Here is a 21633-nt window from a genome sequence, read left to right as displayed (position 1 = left end):
TCAGCTAAATCACCTGGAAAACTGATTTAAAAACAGGTTGAAAATAGGATAATTGACTGCCGTTCACCCACAGTCTAGCATGTGTCTTTCCTTTCATGCCCCTTTCCCCCCTCTTTATCCCAGAGTATAAATACATCTGTTCTGATTTGCAGGTTTTGATAAAGCTGATAGTTTAAATTTTTCAATAATTATTATTTTGGCTTTGGTTTTAGGATATCATTGCACAGTAAATTTATTGTACTGCTTTTAAAAAATACATATTTTTTTATTGATTTCAGAGAGGAAGTGGGGGGGGGAGAGAGAGAGAGAGAGAGAGAGAGAGAGAGAGAGAGAGAGAGAGAAACATCAATGATGAGAATCACTGATCAGCTGCCTCCTGCACACCCCACACTGGGGATTGAGCCTGCAACCCTGTATATGCCCTGACCAGGAATTGAATGGTGACCTCCTGGTTCATAGGTCGATGCTCAATCACTGAGCCATGCCGGCCGGGCTGTACTGCTTTTTATAGCTGTTAATCAGCATTCACAGAACAGGTTCATATTTATTACAGTCATTTATATTTACTGCCATGTACAACGACTCCTGAGGTGGTCAGGATTACTGCCAGGCTGTAGAGAAGAGGGTTCTCTGAGGTCATCTGGTATAATAGTAGGGAGAGATAGAGCTAGAGTTAGGACTCACTGCTTCTGAGCTCCCATACCTGTACCCTGCTCAGCTGGCTCACATCTCCTATCTTCTTCCTCCTTCCTTTCCCTTCCTGAAGCCGGCACTCTTAACAATAATGACAGAACAAATGCCAGAGCATTGGAAGCTGGAAACTGATCTTTGGCCTTAATGAGAGGATTGCTTGAAGAGAGAGTTGATTCCCTCACCCCTGCAGCTTATTCAAACTGACGAAACTTTCAACATCACGGACACCAAAAAAAAAGTGTGATGCCATTACCCCAAAATTTGGCAATAGGGGTGTCAGTGTCAAATTGTGCTTGGTTAGCAGGAGGAGCATTAGGGGGAGGTTAAAAAATATAGTATACCTACATATGTGCATATACAAATGTATATATTTGTTATTCTGATGTGAGAAAAGATGATTGTAGTGTGAGTGTAAAGGCATTTACAAATTCATTTTATTCACAGTCTAAGGCCAACGCCTACCTGTAATCCCGACTTCACACTGTGTTTTCCCCAGCTTTCCCCAGTCCTCATAGAGAGGGTGAGGATCACAGGGTTTCCATCTAGAATAGTAGAGGTAATAACTCTGTGTCATTACAAAGGCAGGTGGCTGGGAGGGAGGGAGATTTTACATTGAGGAACTCAGGGCAGGCACTGCTGCAGTGCAGGGCCTGGAAGCCTCATAGCTGGGGCCATGGGTCTTTACCTGTGGGTTCCAGAGCCCTGGGGGAGAGGGGCCGGTGGTGGCAGCTGTGGCTGAATGCACACGCACACCAAACATCATCTCGAGACTAGCTGAGCGATGATAAACAAAGATATCGAGCACTTCCTCTGTGCCAGGTACTTTGCATGCATTGCCTTGTTCAATTCTTACCACAGCCCTGGGTTGTGGTTACTATTAATACAGTATTCCCATTTCCAGGTGTAGACTGAAATAGGCTTACAGAGGTGGGATAAGTTGTCCAAAGTCAGGTAGGAACTTTAGGTAACAACTGGATTCTAGGAAGTTTTTGATGTTGAAAAGAGATGTTTTCATTGAAAAGGCCAGAATGGCAAACAAGTACACAAAAGCCAATTAAATAGTAAAGTCCATCTCTGCTGGGAAAGGTGGGATGGCCATGCCAAGGCTCAGGGGGAAAGGCTGCTGTGGGCGGTTCATGCTGGCAGAGGGGAGGGAGGGGTCGGTGGTATGAGTGCAGGCCCTGATCAAACTGCATGGTGAGAAGAGCTTTAGAATTCATGGAGGCGCTCAAAGAGGAAACTGTGCCCCAACCTGGGGGGTTTCCACCCGCGTGATACTGTGCTTCTGGGACAGTTCTGTTTAGAATCCCGGTCTCCTGGCTCCCAGTCCTATGTCCTCGTCTTTAGCATTATGGGTAAATCCAAAACAGTCCTTTTAGAAGAGGGGAGGTGATGCTCAAGCTTTCCTGGGCTTTTAAAATGGCTTGAGAATAAAGGACTGTCAACCAGATCCTGTCAGCATTACCAGGCCCCTCTCTACAGGAAGCTGGATTAATTCTTCAAGACTTCCGCACACCTGAAGAACACTTCAGGAAGGACTCACCACGGAGTTCCCTGGGGACATGGAGCAGTCTGGCTTGGTGTTTACAGAGAACCCACTGGGCACCAAGGAGAGGGAGTGAAAGCTGTTCTCCAAGGCCCAGCAGCTGAGAGAGGGATATGGATAGTGGCTGAGGAGCAAATCAGTAGGACCTCACTCCAGTGGGCAGTGGGCAGTGGGCTTTGGAATCAACGAGACATGGCTACGTTACACTCTAGTATTCAGAACAGGGGACCTTATGGGCTGCATGGATATTCCTGGCAGTCATCACACAGGGAGCTCCCCGGCAGGTAAAGGAGACCACTTAAAGGTGTGTCACCTCTTCATTTGCCGTCCCCTTTCACTGGCTGCTCCCCCAACTCTAGGCTCTTGTCATTCTCCAGGCTGGTCCTGGGTAACATTATCAGCCCCATGTTCCTAACAGCCCAGGAGCAGCACTGGTCCCCTTCCCCGTGGATAGACAGGCCCTCAGCAGGTAACCAGCACATTGGACACCACAGGCTCCTGCGGATGGGCTGCATTTTTGAGATCATAGACCAACCAGCTTCCAGTGTTTCCCTGAATATGACACGAGGCAATCATGATACATATTGTCTAGTGGTCTTTCCTCAATTTATATGCTGTGAGTCCACTGACTTTTCTTAAATTCTGGGGCAGAGCACCCTGTGCCTCTGGAATTTTTCTCGGTGTCCTCTCATCCTCTTTGCCAGTTAAAATGGCTAAACAAGCTCATCTGAGTGTCCAGTGAAGTCATCCCATGATACATTTCTCTAAAACTACGCTGATTCCAGTCCCTAGTATTGCCTACACGCTTTCTGGAGGCATTCTCTACACGTAGTGACTGTTATGGTTGTTAATTTCCTATGAAAGCATTGCAGACCCTAGCAGATGAGTTTCACCCCCTTTTTGTGCTTGTCCTAGACCCAATGAAACGTCCTTCTGTTGGCTCAGCAGGAATACCCCAGGGGAGCCGTGGCTTAAATGTTCTTATAGGCTGCTCTGCCTTGACTCTGCCTGTGCTCCTGAATGTGGGGCTGAGAGAAAGACCAACGACACTGTGTCAGTCCCAGTCCTTCCTTTCGTATGTACTGATGGGTGGATGGGCGACGAGAGCAACACACTGAATTAAAATGCTCCCAGATATGGCTGCAAAGAAAGCAACTTCTAATTCTGAAACCGGTGGCGACCCAACAGGAGGCCTGTTCTTTGCAGAGGAGCAACCGCTCTCATAACAGAACATTTTGTTTCCTGAAGCTGAGGTTGTTTTAAAAATGTGGACAGAATTATTAGTCACGGGGAACCCAAATCCCCTGATATTCGCTGCACTGCCCTGAATCTGGCACACATGCATTTGCAGGTTTAGTGACCTTCTGCTTATGATGAAGCTGTTTGTGGGCCAAAAAAAATGAGTCCACTTCGAGATGCCCTCCGCAGCCCCTGATTCACGTATGCATTGCTCTGGACAACAGAACTCGCCAGAAAGCAGATCACAGGGGAGGGCCATGTGCCCTTTCTCTTGCGTGTCAGTCCTCTGGTTCACAATTATATTTTCAAACTTAGGGAACCACAGCCTTCTCCAGGCTGCAAATCATTCCATGTGTTTTGAAATTGTTGGGGGAATGCACCAAGAATACTGAACAGGAAAGGTTTTTCAGCAATTCTCTCGGAAAACATAGCAGTTAGAGCTGGAGAAGGTGGAAGAGTGCTTTGGGTGGAATCCAGAGGCTGGAATAGAAATCACACAACCCAAGCCTCTCTGTACAGCTGAGGAAACTGAGGCCCAGGGAAGGGAAGTGATTTGCCAAGGTTACCCGGTCAGACAGCAGCAACACCTGGAGTGGAGCCCAAGTTGCCCAGCTCCCAGTTCAAGGCAGTTACTGCTTCCCCTTTTCTTTCTCTCCCAACCAATTTACGCTGGAAATTAAGAGACAGAGTCTAGTGGAGTATTTATCAAAATATACTTCGCACCCACTTATGCCTGAGTCACCTTGGATGCCTTTAAAATGCAGACTTCTGGGGTTCATCCAGACCTACCAAATAAAATCAAGGCCTGGGTATCTGCATTTTCATGAGCTCCTTACTGATTCTGTGCCCACTCTGTGTGAGAATCATTGATGCAGGGTCTATAAATAGGCAGGTGGCCCGTGGCAGGAAATGACCATGAACTTTTAGCATCACTGAACTTATCTGCAGAATCCAGTCCTTCATTGTTCCCTGCTGTTCCTCGGCCAGCCGTGTAGTGAGCCGAATGGAGCTAATGAAGGCTCAGAGAGTAATTGCCCTGGCTCTCCTGTTTTCCTAATGCCTTCTCTGGGCATACCTATAAACTATTAATATTAGCTCTTTTGTTCCCACCCGGAAATATTTATCTGCTGTGTATTGCTCTGCTGTACTGGGTGGAAGGTAAATGAATGCTTTGTAAATTTTCTCAAATTGGCAGGCCCACTCTAGACTCTGTTGCTACCTGGCCTCAAAGTGTCTCTCAATGAGTCCACAAATAGTTTATTCAGAGCCCCTGTTACCTCTCCACGCAGGTAATTATTACTTCTGCCATTTAAGTGAAATTCCAGTACATTGCTTAGAGCAGTAAATTTAGGACCGTATTTATGCTACCCCTGCTTCTATGCATAGCATAGATTTAAAATTCCATTTCTGTTAGGATACAGCTCTGAACTCTTTTGCCGCGTGTATTTGGTGGATAATAAATAAAATCATACCATCATCTCATTTCTCCCCTTAAAATCAACAACACTGACAGCTACAAACCCCCCTAACACTCCGTTGACCCCACTTCGGACTGGTCACTGAGCGGAGCTGTAAAATGATGGAGCTGGGTTGTGGAAATGTGACGTCATGGCCCTTCGGAAACCTGACCGTGGCGTTTCACGGGGCCTGCGGTGTGTTTTGCAGCACGCTCTTTCTGACAAGGCCTGTGTGAAAGCCTTTGACCCGAAGACGACGTGCCTACAGGAGTGCCTTATCACCACCTTCCAGGAGGCCTACTTTGTTTCTGAGAGTTTTGAAGAAGCCAAAGAAAAGATGAGGTAAGCTTGTTTTTTCTCCATACAGAGAAAATAAAAAGATATATTTTTTTTCTGGCTCTGTTTCTTCCCTCTGGCTATCTTGTGTACCAATGAGGGCCGATCGCATACGCTTCTGTGTCTGTTTATTTTGCAGGGATTTTGCAAAGTCAATTACCCGACCCTTCTCAGTATACTTCAATCCCTACACACAGAGTGTTGAGATTCTGAAAGACACCAGGAGTATTGAGAACGTGGTGCAGGATCTCCGCAGCGATTTGAACACCGTGTGTGATGCCTTGAACAAAATGAACCAGTACCTGGGGATTTGATGCCCAGGACCAGTGTTGTTGCCAGCATGATCTTTTGGGTCTCAGCCGTCAATGTCATATAACACCAATAACTTTCTGTGCCATGGCTTGGCTAGTAGGCATGCAATTATGTACATCTCTACCTGCTTGTAACTTACTGTGCTAATGTGTGGAACACCATTAGGAACCCAGTGACAGGTAACCACTCATTGTATGAAAGATTGTAATATGTTTAAATATCTTTAATCAAGTCGACATCCCTGCTTGGTGTCTTTAACCAAACTGCATCTATATAAACTTTGTAGCAAATAGCCCTTTATGATTCTAGGTTTTGACCTTTTCTTTCTCAGATCTGAGCCTTTCCTCTATGTTCATTAGATAAAATGAAAATAGCAGCGAACCTGTTTCTACTTTCCATAGAGTCAGTACTTCCACAGCATTACTTGAGATAAACGCAGAATTGTATTAAACTTCCCGTCACATTAACAAGGATTCAATATTCTGTTTCAAAAATTGTTGAGGTAACACACCAGTTGGAGTGACTTGTAGGTTGAGTATTTATACAATGGAAGGAAGGAAAGCTTTTTAGAAGTGGGATAGACAGGTTGCACTGACCTTGTAGAAACGGGGTTGTGGCATGCTTCCCAAAGCATTTCGGAAGGAAACACTTCCAGAAAGGACACTAGGAAAGACTAAACAATGGGTAATAAATCTTGGGACTATTAATTTTATGCTGGAATAAAGTGAATTATCACGCTCAGGTGTTTAACCCATTTCTTTTAGGGGCAATAAAATCAGAGAGCTTTGCTTTCAAAGATGTGGAAATTGAATCTCAGAGAGGTTAAGTGATTTGGTTGAAGTAGCACAGTTAGTTGTGCACCAGCGTTTATAGCCCATTGCATATTGCTTTTGAATTGCTAAGAAGCTTACCTTGGTATATGCATGTATTTATGTGTAGTCAGAGAAGGGAAACTAATGCTTATCAAAACGAATGTTCATCACAAAATTGGGATTGGTTTGAGATTTATTGCCAACAGTACAGATGTTTCTTCTCACAGACCCACACCAAGCCAGATCTCTGGGAGTCTGTCTATGTGCCCAAAGTTTGGGCATATTCAGACAAAAAAAATAGTGATAACACCACAAATCTCTGGTCATGCTTGCCATAAGAGGTGTAATCAGGTGATTAAGTGAAAAAATAAAAAAACCCCCTGCGGAATAAGTGAATGAATTTCATCTTCTTCTGATTTCTTCAACAAGCACAATACTGTTCTCCTCATTCTGCTTTGGGTACAGAATCCTACAGGGGGGTGCGGGGTGGCGGGGGGGAGGGGGAAGGGGGGAAGGAGTGGGTGTTGGGGAGGAAAGGGAAGATGAGAAAAAGTAGAGAAGGAAAAGATGATGAAATGACTTTTAAGTTAGCAATTCTAAAATATTGACTGAAGCAATTTCCTAGGATGTTCTCTTAATAGGAAATTATATATATATAATTTCAAAATCTTATATGGGTCCATGATGAAACAGACTATTTTGGACTAAATATGTTCAGGAAGAACACAGGAAAAGTTAAAACATGCATTAGAGAGAGGGAAAATTAAGACAAAAAAAAATCAGATGTTTGAATAGTGGTTATCTTAGCTATTGAGAATCTTTCATTTCTGCAGGATTCTAGGAATAACTGAATTTTAGAGAAAGGATTTGGTGCATAGACTGTGAAGATCATGCAATTTAAATGCTATTCTAAGTGAAAGACACAGTAATTTAAAAAATTATTGGGGGTGGAGAAATTATGAGTAAGTTGAACCAAATTAAAAGGATCTAGAAAGATCAAGTAGTATTTTCAGTAGTTTTATAGATCCATAATGCCTAGTTTCTTAGACCTTGCTTTGCTAAGTCTAGATAATCCTGAGTATTTATTTACTTATAAATATTAATCCAGAAATTTCCAGAACAAGTTGCTGAATTTTCTCAGAGGAGGAAATTGGTTAAGAAACTCTTAATGTCTGCCTTTTATAGTGTTTCCATAATTTGGCATTCCTTTAGGCACCATTAAAAAAATTCCATAAGTAGCCATCAAACTTTTCCCTTCTAGCCCCATAAAAAGGGGAACTGCTTATTTAAATGTGCTGAAGGAAGAATTATATTTAATTATAAACAAATTCCCTCAACAAAAGTAACATTTGAGCAGTCTTCTGATTGGGTTAGAGTGGCATCTTTAGTTTTCTTACATGTGCAAAAATCTATGTTGTCTCAAAAGCAGAAGGGTCACAACGTAGGTCAGCTTTCCCACAGAGCTTCTATAGGTATCACACAAGCAGGAGGAATTACTACACTCGATTCTCTTCAGATTTGTTCTCCCTTTGGAATAGCAGTTACCATGGTTTTCACCCTGGGAAAGAATGCGGTCCTGGTTTTCATTTGTTGTAAGCATTTAACACGCAAATGCCATTACACATAATGGTGGGAATAATCCTATGAAATTTAATAGCCATCATAGGAAAAATGTGGGTAGAAGTTCCCAAATGAAAACAGTATAACAAAACAATCACAGCCAATTTCTTGTCATCGCTGATACCTGCTCAGTGGAACCATTTATCTCAATTATGACTCATGACTTAAAGCTAAATTAAATGGATCCAAGGGCAATTATAAATTTAAATGCACGTGTTCACTGTCATCTCACTATGAATTGCTACTTCATTTTGGCTTTGCTGCTGACTTCACTAATCAGCTCATCAGAAATCAACCCAAGGTTCCTAGCAAGACCAGATTTCTCACTTATCACACTTTGCCAAAGACAGCCAGAATCTGATTAGTCCAGTTTTCTTTTAGGACCATTTTTGTCTGTTATGGGTTAGACTACGAGCATAATAGATTGTTCATAAGTTGCATCTTTTACAAGTAGGGAACTTTGATCCAAGGTAGTTAAAGAAAAATTTTTTACAATATATTTTTATTGATTTCAGAGAGGAAGGGAGAGGAAGAGAGAGAGAGAGAGAAACAATAATGATGAGAGAGAATCATTGATTGGCTGCTGCCTGCATGCCCCACACTGGGGACAAGCCCACAACTTGGCCCAACCAGGAATTGAACCGTGATCTCCTGGCTCGTAGATTGATGCTCAACAACTGAGCCATGCAGGCCGGGCAAGAATTTTTTTAAAAAAATATATTTTATTGATTTTTCACAGAGAGGAAGGGAGAGGGATAGAGAGCTAGAAACATCGATGAGAGAGAAACATCGATCAGCTGCCTCCTGCACACCCCCCACTGGGCATATGCCCGCAACCAAGGTACATGTCCTTGACTGGAATTGAACCTGGGACCCTTGAGTCCGCAGGCCAACCCTCTATCCACTGAGCCAAACCGGTCAGGGCAGAAATTTTTTTTAACTATAGTGGTAAGGGTTGTGAAAGTTGAGTTTCTCACTTAGTACTTACTCACTGTGTAATTTAGAAATGATGCTTTATGGGGATGACATATCTGTGCTTGTCTCACTTGCACATGGTAAATGGGCCTGAGCCTAATGAATGTGAAGCATTGCAACATTTACCAACGTGAAAAGTCTAAAATGGAAAACAGTGAGCTTTAATGTGCAGGCAAATAGAAATACAAAGTTTCATTTTCAAATAGAGTCATGGCTCACATCATCTCATTTTCTTCCTTCGAGGAGGAAAACATTAACACGAGATGTAGTTGCCCTCCAATTCATTTGATCTAATTTTCAACTTCTGAAGAACCCGGTGCTGGTGCTCACTCTCATGAACCTTGTCTTACTTATAATGAAAAAGAAGGCAGCCCAGAGTATTCCAGTGTGTCTGAGTTTTTTGTTTTTTTTTCTTCTTCTACAGTTTCTAAAGACATTCTCTTATTTTGGGACATGCTTCTTATGCAGATTGTCATATCTGGGAAGTAGTAATGGGATACAGCTTCTAATATTACATTTGTCTGTATTCAATAAACCAGTTCTGGAACATGAAATGGTGATTTTTTAAATAATGTTATTTGGGATCATAACATTCATTCAGTGGTTAGGCACTATCAGGAACTGTATCAGGCACTGTTCTAGACACTGAGGATATAGTGGTGAATAAGAGAGAGGAAGTTTATGCCCATTTCAAACTTACATTCTAGTGGAGAGATACAGGCAAAAAAACCTAGATTATTTTATTGAGATCCTGGTGACTTTTATGGAGAAAACAATCAGGGTAATGTGGTAAAGAAAGTGGGGGAGGAAGTAAGGTGGGTAAGAAAGACCTTCCTGAACAGATGGTATTTGATGAAGAAGGACAGGATGAGAAGAAGCCAGAAGCCAGGCATGAAGAGAGATGTGGAGAGTGTGTCCCTAGAAGGGGGAACAGCAAGATCAAAGTCTAGAAGGCAGAAATGAGGTTGAGGGTCTGAGGAAGACATTGATTGCCAGTGGGCTGGAGAGGCAGGATAAGAGAGCAGCATGGGGCAAGGGTGGATGATACAGGGGTCCAGAGGGGCCAGGTGTACTCTAAACGCAGTGGGAAGTCTTGGAGGGCTGTAAGCAAGAGTGTTACAAGATCTAGTTTACATTTTTAAGAGATTATTCAGAGTCCAGGGTGGAAATGAATTGTAAGGGGGGTGGGGGTGGGTTGAAAGGTGGGTATGTGGATAGAGTAGAAGAGGTAAAACCAAGTAGGAGCCATCACAATACTGGGGATCTGCAAGGTCACTATCTTGCTGGTTCATGGTGGACATTATTAGAAAGAGTTGTAGTTACATAGGTTACAAAATTAAACGGGTAGGTCATAACTGTCAGATGAAGCACTGAGGGAAGCTGGAATAATCAGGGTTGGAAATCATTTGGCTGGAGAAGCAGATATGCAATGATAGCCAGTGTCTTTCACAAATACTTAAAGCTTTCTTTGACAAAACATCATGCCAAACTTGCCCTCGCCATCTTTTAAGGACAAAAAGCCAGACTGAAAGCAAATGAAACTGGATGCAGTTTTGGCTGCCGACCATAATGAGAGCCAAACTCATGAGTCAAGTGCTGGTGAGAAGGAAAGAAGTTAATTCAATTGCCAGCGACGTGAGAAGATAGCGGATTCCTGTCCTAATAACCATATTAACATCTCTTATAAAGCCAGATTGTTTTTCAAGGGGAGAGGGCAAGTGTGGACGTGCAGGGAAAGGGGTAGATGTGCAGTCAGTGTTCTGGTCAGTGTCAACAAAAATCTTGGTGTCAGCCAATTTCTTGTGACCAGAGTGCCCCAGGCCCAGGCAGAATCTAGAACAGTTGGTTCCTGCAATACACTTTAAAAAAAAAAAGCTGTTGGCATGCTATAGGTATGACAAACCAAGCCTTTATTTTAAGGCATACATCTTGTTTCCTGATCTGGGGAGAAGCATTGCTCATTATGTGTTGTTTAATCAAGAAGATTATATTATTGGTTAGTATAAGATTTCATACATCCTTTGTAGCACAAATGCATTTTTTTTTTCTTGTGACTCTCAGATATTAACGGCATAAGCAAAAATGAAGTAGAGAATAGGGTGTTTTGGGTGAAAGTTGGTAGTGCTGACATATAGGGTGATTCAGAACAAAAAAAGCTTCCTCACTTCTAGGCAAACTAAATAGTTGTGTTCACTCTGGCCATTTCTGTAAGAATAGGCCACACAAATGTAAGTAAATCAGTTAAGTCTATTTCCATTCTTCTAGCTGCCTCTCATCTCACCAAATGCACATTTCAGATACCCCAGAAAGGTTCACTTCCTGTGACTTCTTCTCTCCAAGAAGGACGGGTCTGGTGCAGCAGCTGGAAATATATTCCCTCTTTGGGAAGATTGTCGTGAGCCTGATGTTCAACCCAAGGCATCTGCAGTTATGGTGCCTGCAAACAGCATTCTCATAATCCAGTCTGGATACAGTTTTTATAATTGAACAACAGAAACATCTGACAGATGCGGGAGGGTAATTTGAAAGCTGGATGGCACAAAGAAATCAAGTTCATTTTCTGTCAATATCAAATCTTTAAAAAGGTGCAAATCTCGTTCTTACTTTACAGGCAAAGAAAGATAATATTAATATAGGAAGGTGATAGGAGCTTCCCAGTCTCTCCTGAACTTCTCCCAGATCTTTTGCAATCTCCTTACCCTTTAGCTTGTTAATTTCCAGAGAACTAGAATAATGCTGATTCAGTAAGTCTGTTATTCCCAAAGGTTTGCAAACCACTGAACACATCTAATGTACAGCTTGCCCAATTTTAGTGAACAGCTAACTTCACAGGCGTTAATGAGGCCAATTATTGGCAAGTGAATTTGAAGTGAAGAACACATTAGGTTTGCCACTATAGCAGTTATTTGTTTATTGGGATTGATTGAGGCAAACTTCCTTTTGATCATTACATCTGATTGATCACTGCACATGGCATCATGAGAGAATGAGGTTCCCAAATCAGACAGTTACTTGGAAGAAAATTCTCCACCTTGCAAGGACAGAACATGTTCCCTTATCCATTTCAGTGAAAGCCTAGCCATTAAGTTGGAATGGATCCTAATTAGCCTCCTCACAAATCTCTAAAACTTTTTGGTCTTTCCTGTTAAGCAGAACTTAAAAGGAACCTATTAAAAAAAAATAAAAAGAAGCCTAAATTTCTGCCTTGCCCACGTATAGTCAATATCAAAGAAAATAACTTGCCGGGGAATGCTTACTGCTGAACATGAGTGCAGACATAGCAATCCTGATTTGAAGTGGCGTTGGAAAGCATAATTTGATTCACCCAGCCAAATGATTACTGCAAGTACAGATCATCAGCACGGCCCACTCCAGCACATTTGAATTGGTGATCAGCTGACAGCTAATTGCCAGACTGAGTCTGTCTCTTGAGCTTCTGCCTGGGAACCGAGGGAAAAATCCTCATGACTCCTACCAAGCCTGGACAGAGGTGTTTTGTTTTTTTCCTTTGAGAGTGGGTGTCACTTTGCTTACATGGGTAGCTTTTATTTGCCCAGCATCCATACCCTCTTTGCCTAGTAACTGTATCCCCCTTCTCCTTTTGTGAATCACCGCCCACCATTCTTTGTTTATAGCTTGGGTGAGACTGACTCCACCTCTCAGTTGCAGAGGTGGGCTTAAGAGAGCCAAACTATATGTGCTGGTGAGGAGGAAAGAAGTTAATTTGATTGCCAGCGATGTGAGAAGATAGCGGATTCCTGTCCTAATAACCACATTAACATCTCTTATAAAGCCAGACTGTTTTATAAGGGAGAGGGCAAGTGTGGATGTACAGGGAAAGGGGTAGATGTGCAGTCAGTGTTCTGGTCAGTTTCAACAAGGATCTTGGTGTCAGCCAATGAGATGTGTATGGCCCTGCCTGCAATGATTGCTGCAGGGGTAGGGGGGATGATGCTGTGAGGTGGGCCAATGAAGGTCAAACCCTGGACCTTTCTGGAACCATTGGGAAAGAGGTGTGCTGCTTTTTTCTGCGACTGAAAGGTGGTAGTATGTGAGTCTGGAATTTGCGGGGGCCATCGTGTAGAGTCAGGGACAAGAGTAAGAGAGAGGCAATATCTTTAAAAAATTTTTTTTTTAGGAGAATGAGTAACATTTATTTGCATGGAGTTAAATCCCTGAGTTTCCAAAGGTCCCATTTCCTTCTGTCCCCCCTCCCCCACCCCACCTCACCCCAAAAGAAGTCCAGCTAAGCCTTCAGCAGGGCTAGGATTAAGGCCATTGTCCGGAGTTTCTGTTCCACGTTGGAACACATTCTAATCCAGCATCATGCTAGGTGAGTTTGTGTTCCCAGCTGCAGTCCATCAGTCCACTGGGTGTGGTGTCAGCAGGGCCACATGGTTGCAGAGGCAACATGAGCAGGAGGAAAAACAGAGGAACAAGAGAGCCAAGAGCCTCCTTAGTCTTGGGGATTATGTATTCCAAAATTTTCACAGGCTTGTAATGGCCCCACCCACTATGGCCAATTATTTCTGTTCCCAGATTTGATTGACAGGCACCTACCCTATGTCACCCCAAATTTATTGCACATGCATCTACCTTCCCTTTGTTGGACTCCTTTCCCCAGTGGCTTACAGGGAATGGGCTGGGGAGTGTTGAATTGTAGGTTCCTGGTGAAGGTGCCCAGATGGCCATCTATAATAATAAAAGCATAATACGCTAATTAGATTGGACAGCCGGACGACCTTCCGGACGAAGCCAGGGCTGCGGGGGCTGAGCCCCTTGCATGAATTTCATGCATCGGGCCTCTAGTCTATCTATATAAAACCCTAATATGCAAATCGGCCAAATAGCAGAACCACCTGCAGAACGACTAGTCAGCAGGGGGTGGGGCCATTGAGCAGGTGGCCCCAGGCCAGCCAAGGTGGGTGCCAGTGGGCAGAGGGAGGCGACCGGCGGCAGCAAGGGGCGGGGCTGGCGAGCAGGCAGCATCAGGCCACCAGCCAAGGCAGGTGCCAGTGGGGGCCCCCAATTTGCCCAGCGGTCTCCCCACAGATCAGCCCTGATCACTGGCCAGGCCTAGGGACCCTAGCCTATATATTGGGAACAGTCTCTTAGATTTAGAAATTAAAATCTGGCAAGGCTACTCTAACACTGAAAAACGGGGTGATGCAGCGATGACATGCATGGACTCTGGCTTGCACATTTTGTGGTCAGCCCTGGTTCTGACACTTATAACTTGTGACAAAGCCAATTACCTAACTTCTCTCTGCTTCAGTTTTTCAACCCATAAGATGGGGAAAATGGTATTACTGCCTCAGAAGGATCATGTTATGTACTACTTCTTATAATTGGCAAAAAAATGTAGCTGCCCATGCAACAAGATGCCTTTCACTTGTATGAAAAGTATGGTCACTGGGGCATGCAGTGTCCTGGATTGCGAGAGGGATGTCTGATTGCTGGTTTAGGCCCATAAACCGGCAATCGGACATCTCCCGAGGAGTCCTGGATTGTGAGAGGGCGCAGGCCGGGCTGAGGGACACCCCCCTGTGCACAAATTATGTGTACTGGGCCTCTAGTCTATATATATAAAAGCCTAAGTGACCGTTACGACAGAACGACTGCAACAACTGGAACAACCAGTCGACCAGTCACTATGATGCGCACTGACAACCAGGAGTCAGGCGCTCAATGCAGGAGCTTCCCCCTGGTGGTCAGTCAGTGCGCTCCCACAGCCAACCTCCTGAGGCCCCTCCCCCCGGCTGGCCAGCCCCCCTGATGGCTCTGATTGGGGGGGGGCAAGCTGACCATGATCCCTTCCTCTTGGCCGACCCCCATAGGCCTCAATTGCTGGCCAGGCTGAGAGACCCCACCCGTGCACAAATTCGAGCACCAAGCCTCTAGTACTTACAATATTTGGCCTTCCTTTTGCTCCTCTTCTATTAATAGCTAGCTAATTACAATGGTATCAATTGCACAAAGAGTAAAATGGATGGGCACACACTTCTGTTACATTGGTGAGTATAGGATAGTAACAGTTAGCAACATGACACCAGCCAATGTGCTCAGTGGTTGAGTGCGACCCATGTGGCAGTAGCTTAACAACATTGTCAAGCTCATGGGTTTAGCTGTGCCTGAAGCTAGATGTACCTTTGGACTTTCCAGATCTGTGAACTGATAAATGCCCACTTCCCCTACTCTTATTTTCCTGCTGCAGTCACTGACACCCAAAGACTGTTAATACCCAGGATGAAAGCCCAAGAGGAGAGGCAGGAGAGTTTACATTTGCGGAAATCACAACTTCCTGAAGAAGTAAGAGTTACATTTTTTTGGCTTCGTCTGTGCCATAGAAATATGGGATGCCTGACCCTGATCTGTTAATCTTCCTCTAATGCTGGAAACTGTGACTTCTTCCATGAGATATGGTCAGCAAACGTGTTCAATAGAAGTGTTTAATTGGGTTCTAGGTGACTACTTGAGATTCAATCTATAGGCCACCATTTGTTTCATGGAAAAAGAAGATTAATCAAAATTAAACTTAGGATAACTGGGTAAGGCTTTTTCTGTTGTAGTTTTTCTTTTTCTTTTTTATCTGTAATTTTCAGAAGGATCTAGTTTTCTTTAGGATTGGGTACCTTTAAAAAAAATTCTTATAGTAAAGAGAACATTGGCTTTGGAATTGGGTAAACAGAAATACATTCTCATTTTTTGCTTACTAGGTGGATGATCTCTTATTGGTACTCTCTGAGCTTCAGTTTTATTTTCTGTAAATGGGTATGAGAATACCTCATTTACAGAATTATCATGAGAATTAAATATTACATATATGTCCAATCACAAAATTATATTAAAAATGTTAATTTCCTTCTCTTGTTTTTAAATCTATCAACTCTTAAATACTCCCAGCTTTTCCCACACTTTTAGATGATGAAATCATTGTAACTTAATGGCCCAAAGAAGTACTATATCAGTGTTATGGGTCATTGTTTTTATTTCTGTGACCTTTCATACTTTTATTGGGTGATTTTGGTAGAACTGACTGAATCTCATTCAAATGTAAATCTGTAGGCTTGTGGTCATTTGCACGATGGCCTTAAATCACTATCTGAAACTTCAAACGCAATGGATACGAACCGATTCAGTGACCTCGGAGATGCTTTGCATTTCTCTCTGGACATCAAAATTTATATCTATGAAATGGGAATAAAGATCTATTCAAATCAATGAAACAATATAAAGTTTGGAACTTTCTGGAAGAAAGACACTAAGCAAATCAAACTATTATTCATAGTTCGTTGAATTGTGGCAAGATGGTTTTGAGCCATTGCACACTGTCTAGCTCAGAAAAACTGAAATAGAGGGCAGAGTGGTTGGTGGGTATATGTTCCAGTCACCAGTCCACCTACCGAAAGGCAGGCCCAACCAACCTCCTTTATGTCCGAGGTACTGCATTCCCCAGGCTCCATTTCAGAGAGCAATTGCTTAGGGTTGTCTCTGATGAAAGTAAAGTCCTGGTCAAAGGGAGCAAATTAAGAGCAGAATAGAAATGCCTTTTATTTGCAGAGCAGAAAAAGGAAGTGCTAAGTGAAAATAGGAAAATGGAATATTATGTGTTGGGAGAGCAATTCCTTTCATCCTGGCAGCTAAGGGGCTGAACAAAAAGTGAACAATTTGTTTCATGTGATGATTCACTAACACTAACTGACAAGCTTTCCATTTCTGAATCTCCTCCCACAGTCAGCTGCTTATCTGTCTATCTATTGCACAAACAGGACAGCTGAAATGTATGTGAAGAATAACCATCACTGCTTACATCCTTCCTGTTAGAGGAAGGAGTGAGGGAAAGGCAGCATGGAGTGTCTCCTACTTGCTCCCACGGAAATAACCATCTGTTTCCTTTGTGATGTCCTTTCCTTTGAAGATTTCACTTTGAGGAAAATATTCTGATATGGGAAGGGAAAGAGAGGCTGGATTCAGTTTTACTTTGACTTTATTCTTGCCTCCTTTTCACTGGGGTTGTAAGTTAAACAACTTTGAATGGAGTGCTCATTCTAATCACCAGCCTAAACACAGAGCAATGACCCTTGTGGCTTGCTTTTACCTGAGGACCTAGGTTAGGCATAAGGAGAACTGACATTTCACATGTGATCTGAAAATAGATACTCATTTCAGGAAGGATTATAATCAAAGATCAACCAACTATTAGCTTTATTTCCCATTCTTTACTTTGTTGACTTTTATTTTTGTAGTATTTGTATAATTGGAGTTAGCTTGGCAGACAATGGGGAGCTTTATTACATATGACTCATTGCAACCCAAGAGCAGGGATGTAGTGGGCCTCCGAAAGGGACTGGAGCTGGTAAGTGGAAAGACTTCAGAATTTTCTCTCTGTTTTTACCTTTGCCTTCTCTGCACATTTGTTTCATTCTACTTTCCGGGACTCTCATCTTCTTTTATTTCTCTGCAGATGAGATTTTTTCTAATCACCTATCTGCATGGTGGAATATGGTGACTCTAAAATTTCTGAGTTTTACATGTTATAGTGTTAGCCAAAGAAGATTCCATTGCCTCTGAATTCAAATTCTTAGGAAAGAGAGTCCGATTGATCCAGTGTGGGTCAGTTGTCCAGTCCTGGTCCAGCTGACTTCAGTCAGAGTGGAGAGGTAAGGGGGTATAAATATGTTTGCGAAGACCCTTTTCTGCAGGCAGGAGGCAGTTAAGGGAGAACACAGGCTGGGCAGAAACCCAACTAGATTTTTATAGTCCAGGCTATAACTGTTGTCCCACTTTAAAATCATCATGCTTAATGGAGTTTAATCCTTAGATCTCAAATGATCAGATTTGGGGTGGGCCTGTACCTCCTTTTTCTCATTTCTATCATTCCCTTTTGGACTTGCTAGCTTCTCCTTCAAATGTCCCTCTCTCCACTCCCTACCTTGTATCTGATATCATTTCACGTGGGGGCTAGAAAGGTGACTTGGGGGGCTCTGACAGTAGTGGGCAGAGAGGAGAGACAGTGAAAACAGAAGCATTCAGAAAGGGAGGGGTGTCAGGAATGTGTGGTCCTGGAAGAAAAAGGAGAAGAGCTTTAAGGGTTAAGGAACTATGGACTCCAAAGAACTGAGCCTCCGGTGTTAGGGATGTGGATGGGGCACCTGTGCACTGGACTAGAGCTGGTATCATGAGGATGGCCAGACAAGTTCTGTGCATACGGACTCTGTGGTCCTACTGGGATTCCTGCCTCATTCGGGGAGTTGTATTTTCCTTTCTTTGGAAAGTGAGGTTTATTTATTTATTTTTTTGTGGCTTAATTTTTATCAAGACACTACCTGTAAGGCAGGCCGACATAGTGAATTGACTCCCTACTTTACTCCTGAGATGTCATGTAAGTGAGAGGTTTGTGGTACCTACTATGGGAAGATTTGGTCCTGTTTTTTTGTTTGTTTTTGTTTTCTGTCTCAGAGTTTTCCAGGATTATTTTCCCCTTGGTATATGTGACCTTGTGGCTGTGATAATTTGAGCTGTATAACCTACAAAACTAAGGTCAGAGGCTCAAGCCCAGGAGGTCTGTATAGTGTCAGATGCCTCTCTTAACCTGAGAGAGCAGTTGCTCATTAGTTTCACTAATGCTTCAGAGTGGAAGCCTCTGCCTGTATGAAAAATGTTACCTTCAGAGTTAAAACATGGGAGAAACCAAGATGGCGGCGTAGGTAAACACCTGAAATTGCTGCCTCGCACAACCACTTTAAAAACACAACTAAAAGACAAAACAGACATTACCCAGAACCACAGGAAGGCTGGCTGAGTGGAAATTTGACAACTAGAAGGAAAGAGGAAAGCACACTGAGACTCAGAGGAGGTGCGGAAGTAAAGTGCAGAGGAACGGAGGCACACGAGGAAAGGGCTGGCAACTGAGGACATGGCTGTCTTTTTCAATCGGGAGGAAGTCTCAAGCTCCCGACTGCTCTGAACTCCAGTTCTGGGCGAGTTTCTGGGGACCCAGACTCATACGGGAAGAAACTAGACTGTCTGGCAGGAGGCAGAACTCGAGGGCGGCTTTCTCTCAGAGGTGCTTGCAGCGATTACCGTGGGACACTGAGACCCGGGGCCTCTTAGGGCAGGACTGAGGATCAGCCATAGCTGTTTTCTCTGCCCTGTTGACTCCCTGAGACCCCACCCCACCCAAGCTGTGCGCAGAGGCTTTTGCATATCAATGGCCTGGCCCTTTGCAATCTAAAATTATCTAACAAACTGCAGCTGGGTCAGAGAGACCCAGAACTTCCAAAAGAAGGCCCAAGGCCCCACAGAAGCTTGCATTGATTCACAGCTGGGCCTCATCTGGGTACCTCCAAACCCCAAACAAAGAAGAGGAATCTGCAGATCTCTCCGTAGCTCCTGCTGGGTAGCCTTAGGCAGAGGCTAAATTAGCACCTCCTTAGAGATCCAAGAGCCAGTGTACCCAGTGGTCAGAGTGGGACCATCCAGATTACAACTCCTCAGATCCATAAGGGACACACTCAGGGGGCAGACTCAATGAGCATCATAGCCCCACTGAAGCAAGTCTTGCCCAGAAGGGTGTCCCCAGCACAGAAGTTCTCCCAACTGTAGACACAGCTGATTCTCATAGCCAATTGGCCTGGAGGTCAATTCCTCCCAGTGATAACTACAACAATCAAGGCTTAACTACAACAAGACTCTGCACAAAGCCCACAGAGGGGTGCACCAAAAGTGTCCACCTCAGGTAATTGGGGAGGCTGAGCCACTGGGCCCTATAAGACATCTAGCACAGAAAGCCACTCAATCAACACAGGAAAGCAGCCAAAATGTGGAGACAAAGAAACAGGGCACAAATGACAGAAATGGAGGAAAGCAAACTACTGGATATAGAGTTCAAAACCATGGTTATAAGGTTTTTCAAGAATTTTCTAGAACCCACCGATAAATTTAATGAGACCCTTGATAAATCTAGTGAGACCCTCGAGGATATGAAAAAGGAGCAACTAGAAATTAAGCATACACTGACTGAAATAAAGAATAACATACAGAGATCCAACAGCAGACTAGAGGATAGTAAGAATCAAGTCAAAGATTTGAAGTACAAAGAAGCAAAAAACACCCAACTGGAAATGCAAAAAGAAAAAAGAATCCAAAAATATGAAGATAGTGTAAGAAGCCTCTGGGACAACTTCAAGGGTACCAACATCTGAATTATGGGGGTGCCAGAAGAAGAGAGAGAGCAAGATATTGAAAACCTATTTGAAGAAATAATGACAGAAAACTTCCCCCACCTGGTGAAAGAAATAGACTTACAGGTCCAGGAAGCTCAGAGAACCCCAAACAAAAGGAATCCAAAGGGGACCACACCAAGACACATCATAATTAAAATGCCAAGAGCAAAAGTCAAAGAGAGAATCTCAAAAGCATCAAGAGAAAAACAGTTAGTTACCTACAAGGGAGTACCCATAAGATTGTCAGCTGATTTCTCAACAGAAACTATGCAGGCCAGAAGGGAGTGGCAAGAAATATTCAAAGTGATGAATAGCAAGAACCTACAACCAAGATTACTTTACCCAGCAAAGCTGTCATTCAGAATTGAAGGTCAGATAAAGAGCTTCACAGATAAGGAAAAGCTAAAGGAGTTCATCACCACCAAACCAGTATTATATGAAATGCAGAAAGGTATCCTTTAAGAAGAGGAAGAAGAAGAAAAAGGTAAAGATACAAATTATGAACAACAAATACATATCTATCAACAAGTGAATCTAAAAATCAAGTGAATAAAAAATCTGATGAACAGAATAAACTGGTGAATATAATAGAATCAGGGGCATAGAAAGGGAGTGGACTGACAATTCTCAGGGGGAAAGGGGAGTGGTGGGTGCAGGAAGAGACGACAAAAATCGTACACCTATGGATGAGGACAGTGTGTGTGTGTGGGGGGGATATGGGCAGAGGGTGGGGTGGGAACCAGGTGGAGGGGAGCTATGGGGGGAAAAAGAGGAACAACTGTAATAATCTGAACAATAAAGATTTAATTTAAAAAAAGCCATCTTCAAATGACCACATTCAATGTTTGGAGATATTCAAATATATTTATAGCTTTCCTCTCTCTTTTTTGAGATGTATGTTATTTCTTAAAAATAAAGTGATTCATGTACTAATCATAGTTTATACATATCTCAATCCAGGAAAAATGAGATAACTGTGCACTAATAAGAATTAGCTTGTTTTGTCAGGATTAGTTTAATATCCATTATTTTTAGTATGCTTGCTACACATAAAATGAATCAAAGAGAACATAATGGTGGATTTGTCTGAACACAACATCACGTTCTCTATATTTTAGAGGCACATACACAAAAAGTTAAAAATGTCTCTCTTTTATCTTATAATTTTTCTGGTTCTTTTTTTCTAGCCAGGTTTAAAGCTTATAAAGCAGGGAAGGTGGGGGTGGGTGGGTAAAGATTAACCAAAGAATTTATATGCATATGCATAACCCATGGACACAGACAATAGTGTGGTTAAGGGCTTGGGAGTGTGGGGGAGTGGGTGAGGGGTGAAAGGAGTCAATGGGAAAAAAAGGAGACATCTGTAATACTTTCAGCAATAAAGATAAAATTTAAAAAAGCTTGTAAAGCAGCCAGTA

General features: G+C 43.1%; 1 protein-coding gene across 1 annotated transcript in view; it reads left to right on the top strand.

Annotated features, from left to right (window-relative positions):
* Positions 1-6783, top strand: part of TPH2 (tryptophan hydroxylase 2) — a gene marked incomplete at its 5' end in the record, with an annotated part of 101242 nt that extends 94459 nt beyond the window's left edge. Inside the window, 2 exons of the mRNA XM_081084919.1 lie at positions 5144-5277; positions 5411-6783. Coding sequence (XP_080941045.1) covers positions 5144-5277; positions 5411-5585 — 309 coding nt within the window. The 3' untranslated portion in view covers positions 5586-6783. The remainder of the gene's footprint in view (positions 1-5143; positions 5278-5410) is intronic.
* Positions 6784-21633: the final 14850 nt, after the last annotated feature.

The sequence above is a fragment of the Myotis nattereri genome (genome assembly GCF_964212035.1).
Source record: "Myotis nattereri genome assembly, chromosome: 2".
NCBI classification, from domain to species: domain Eukaryota; kingdom Metazoa; phylum Chordata; class Mammalia; order Chiroptera; family Vespertilionidae; genus Myotis; species Myotis nattereri.
The sequence above is the reverse complement of the archived record's forward strand: the minus strand, read 5'-3'. Positions and strand labels throughout refer to the sequence as shown.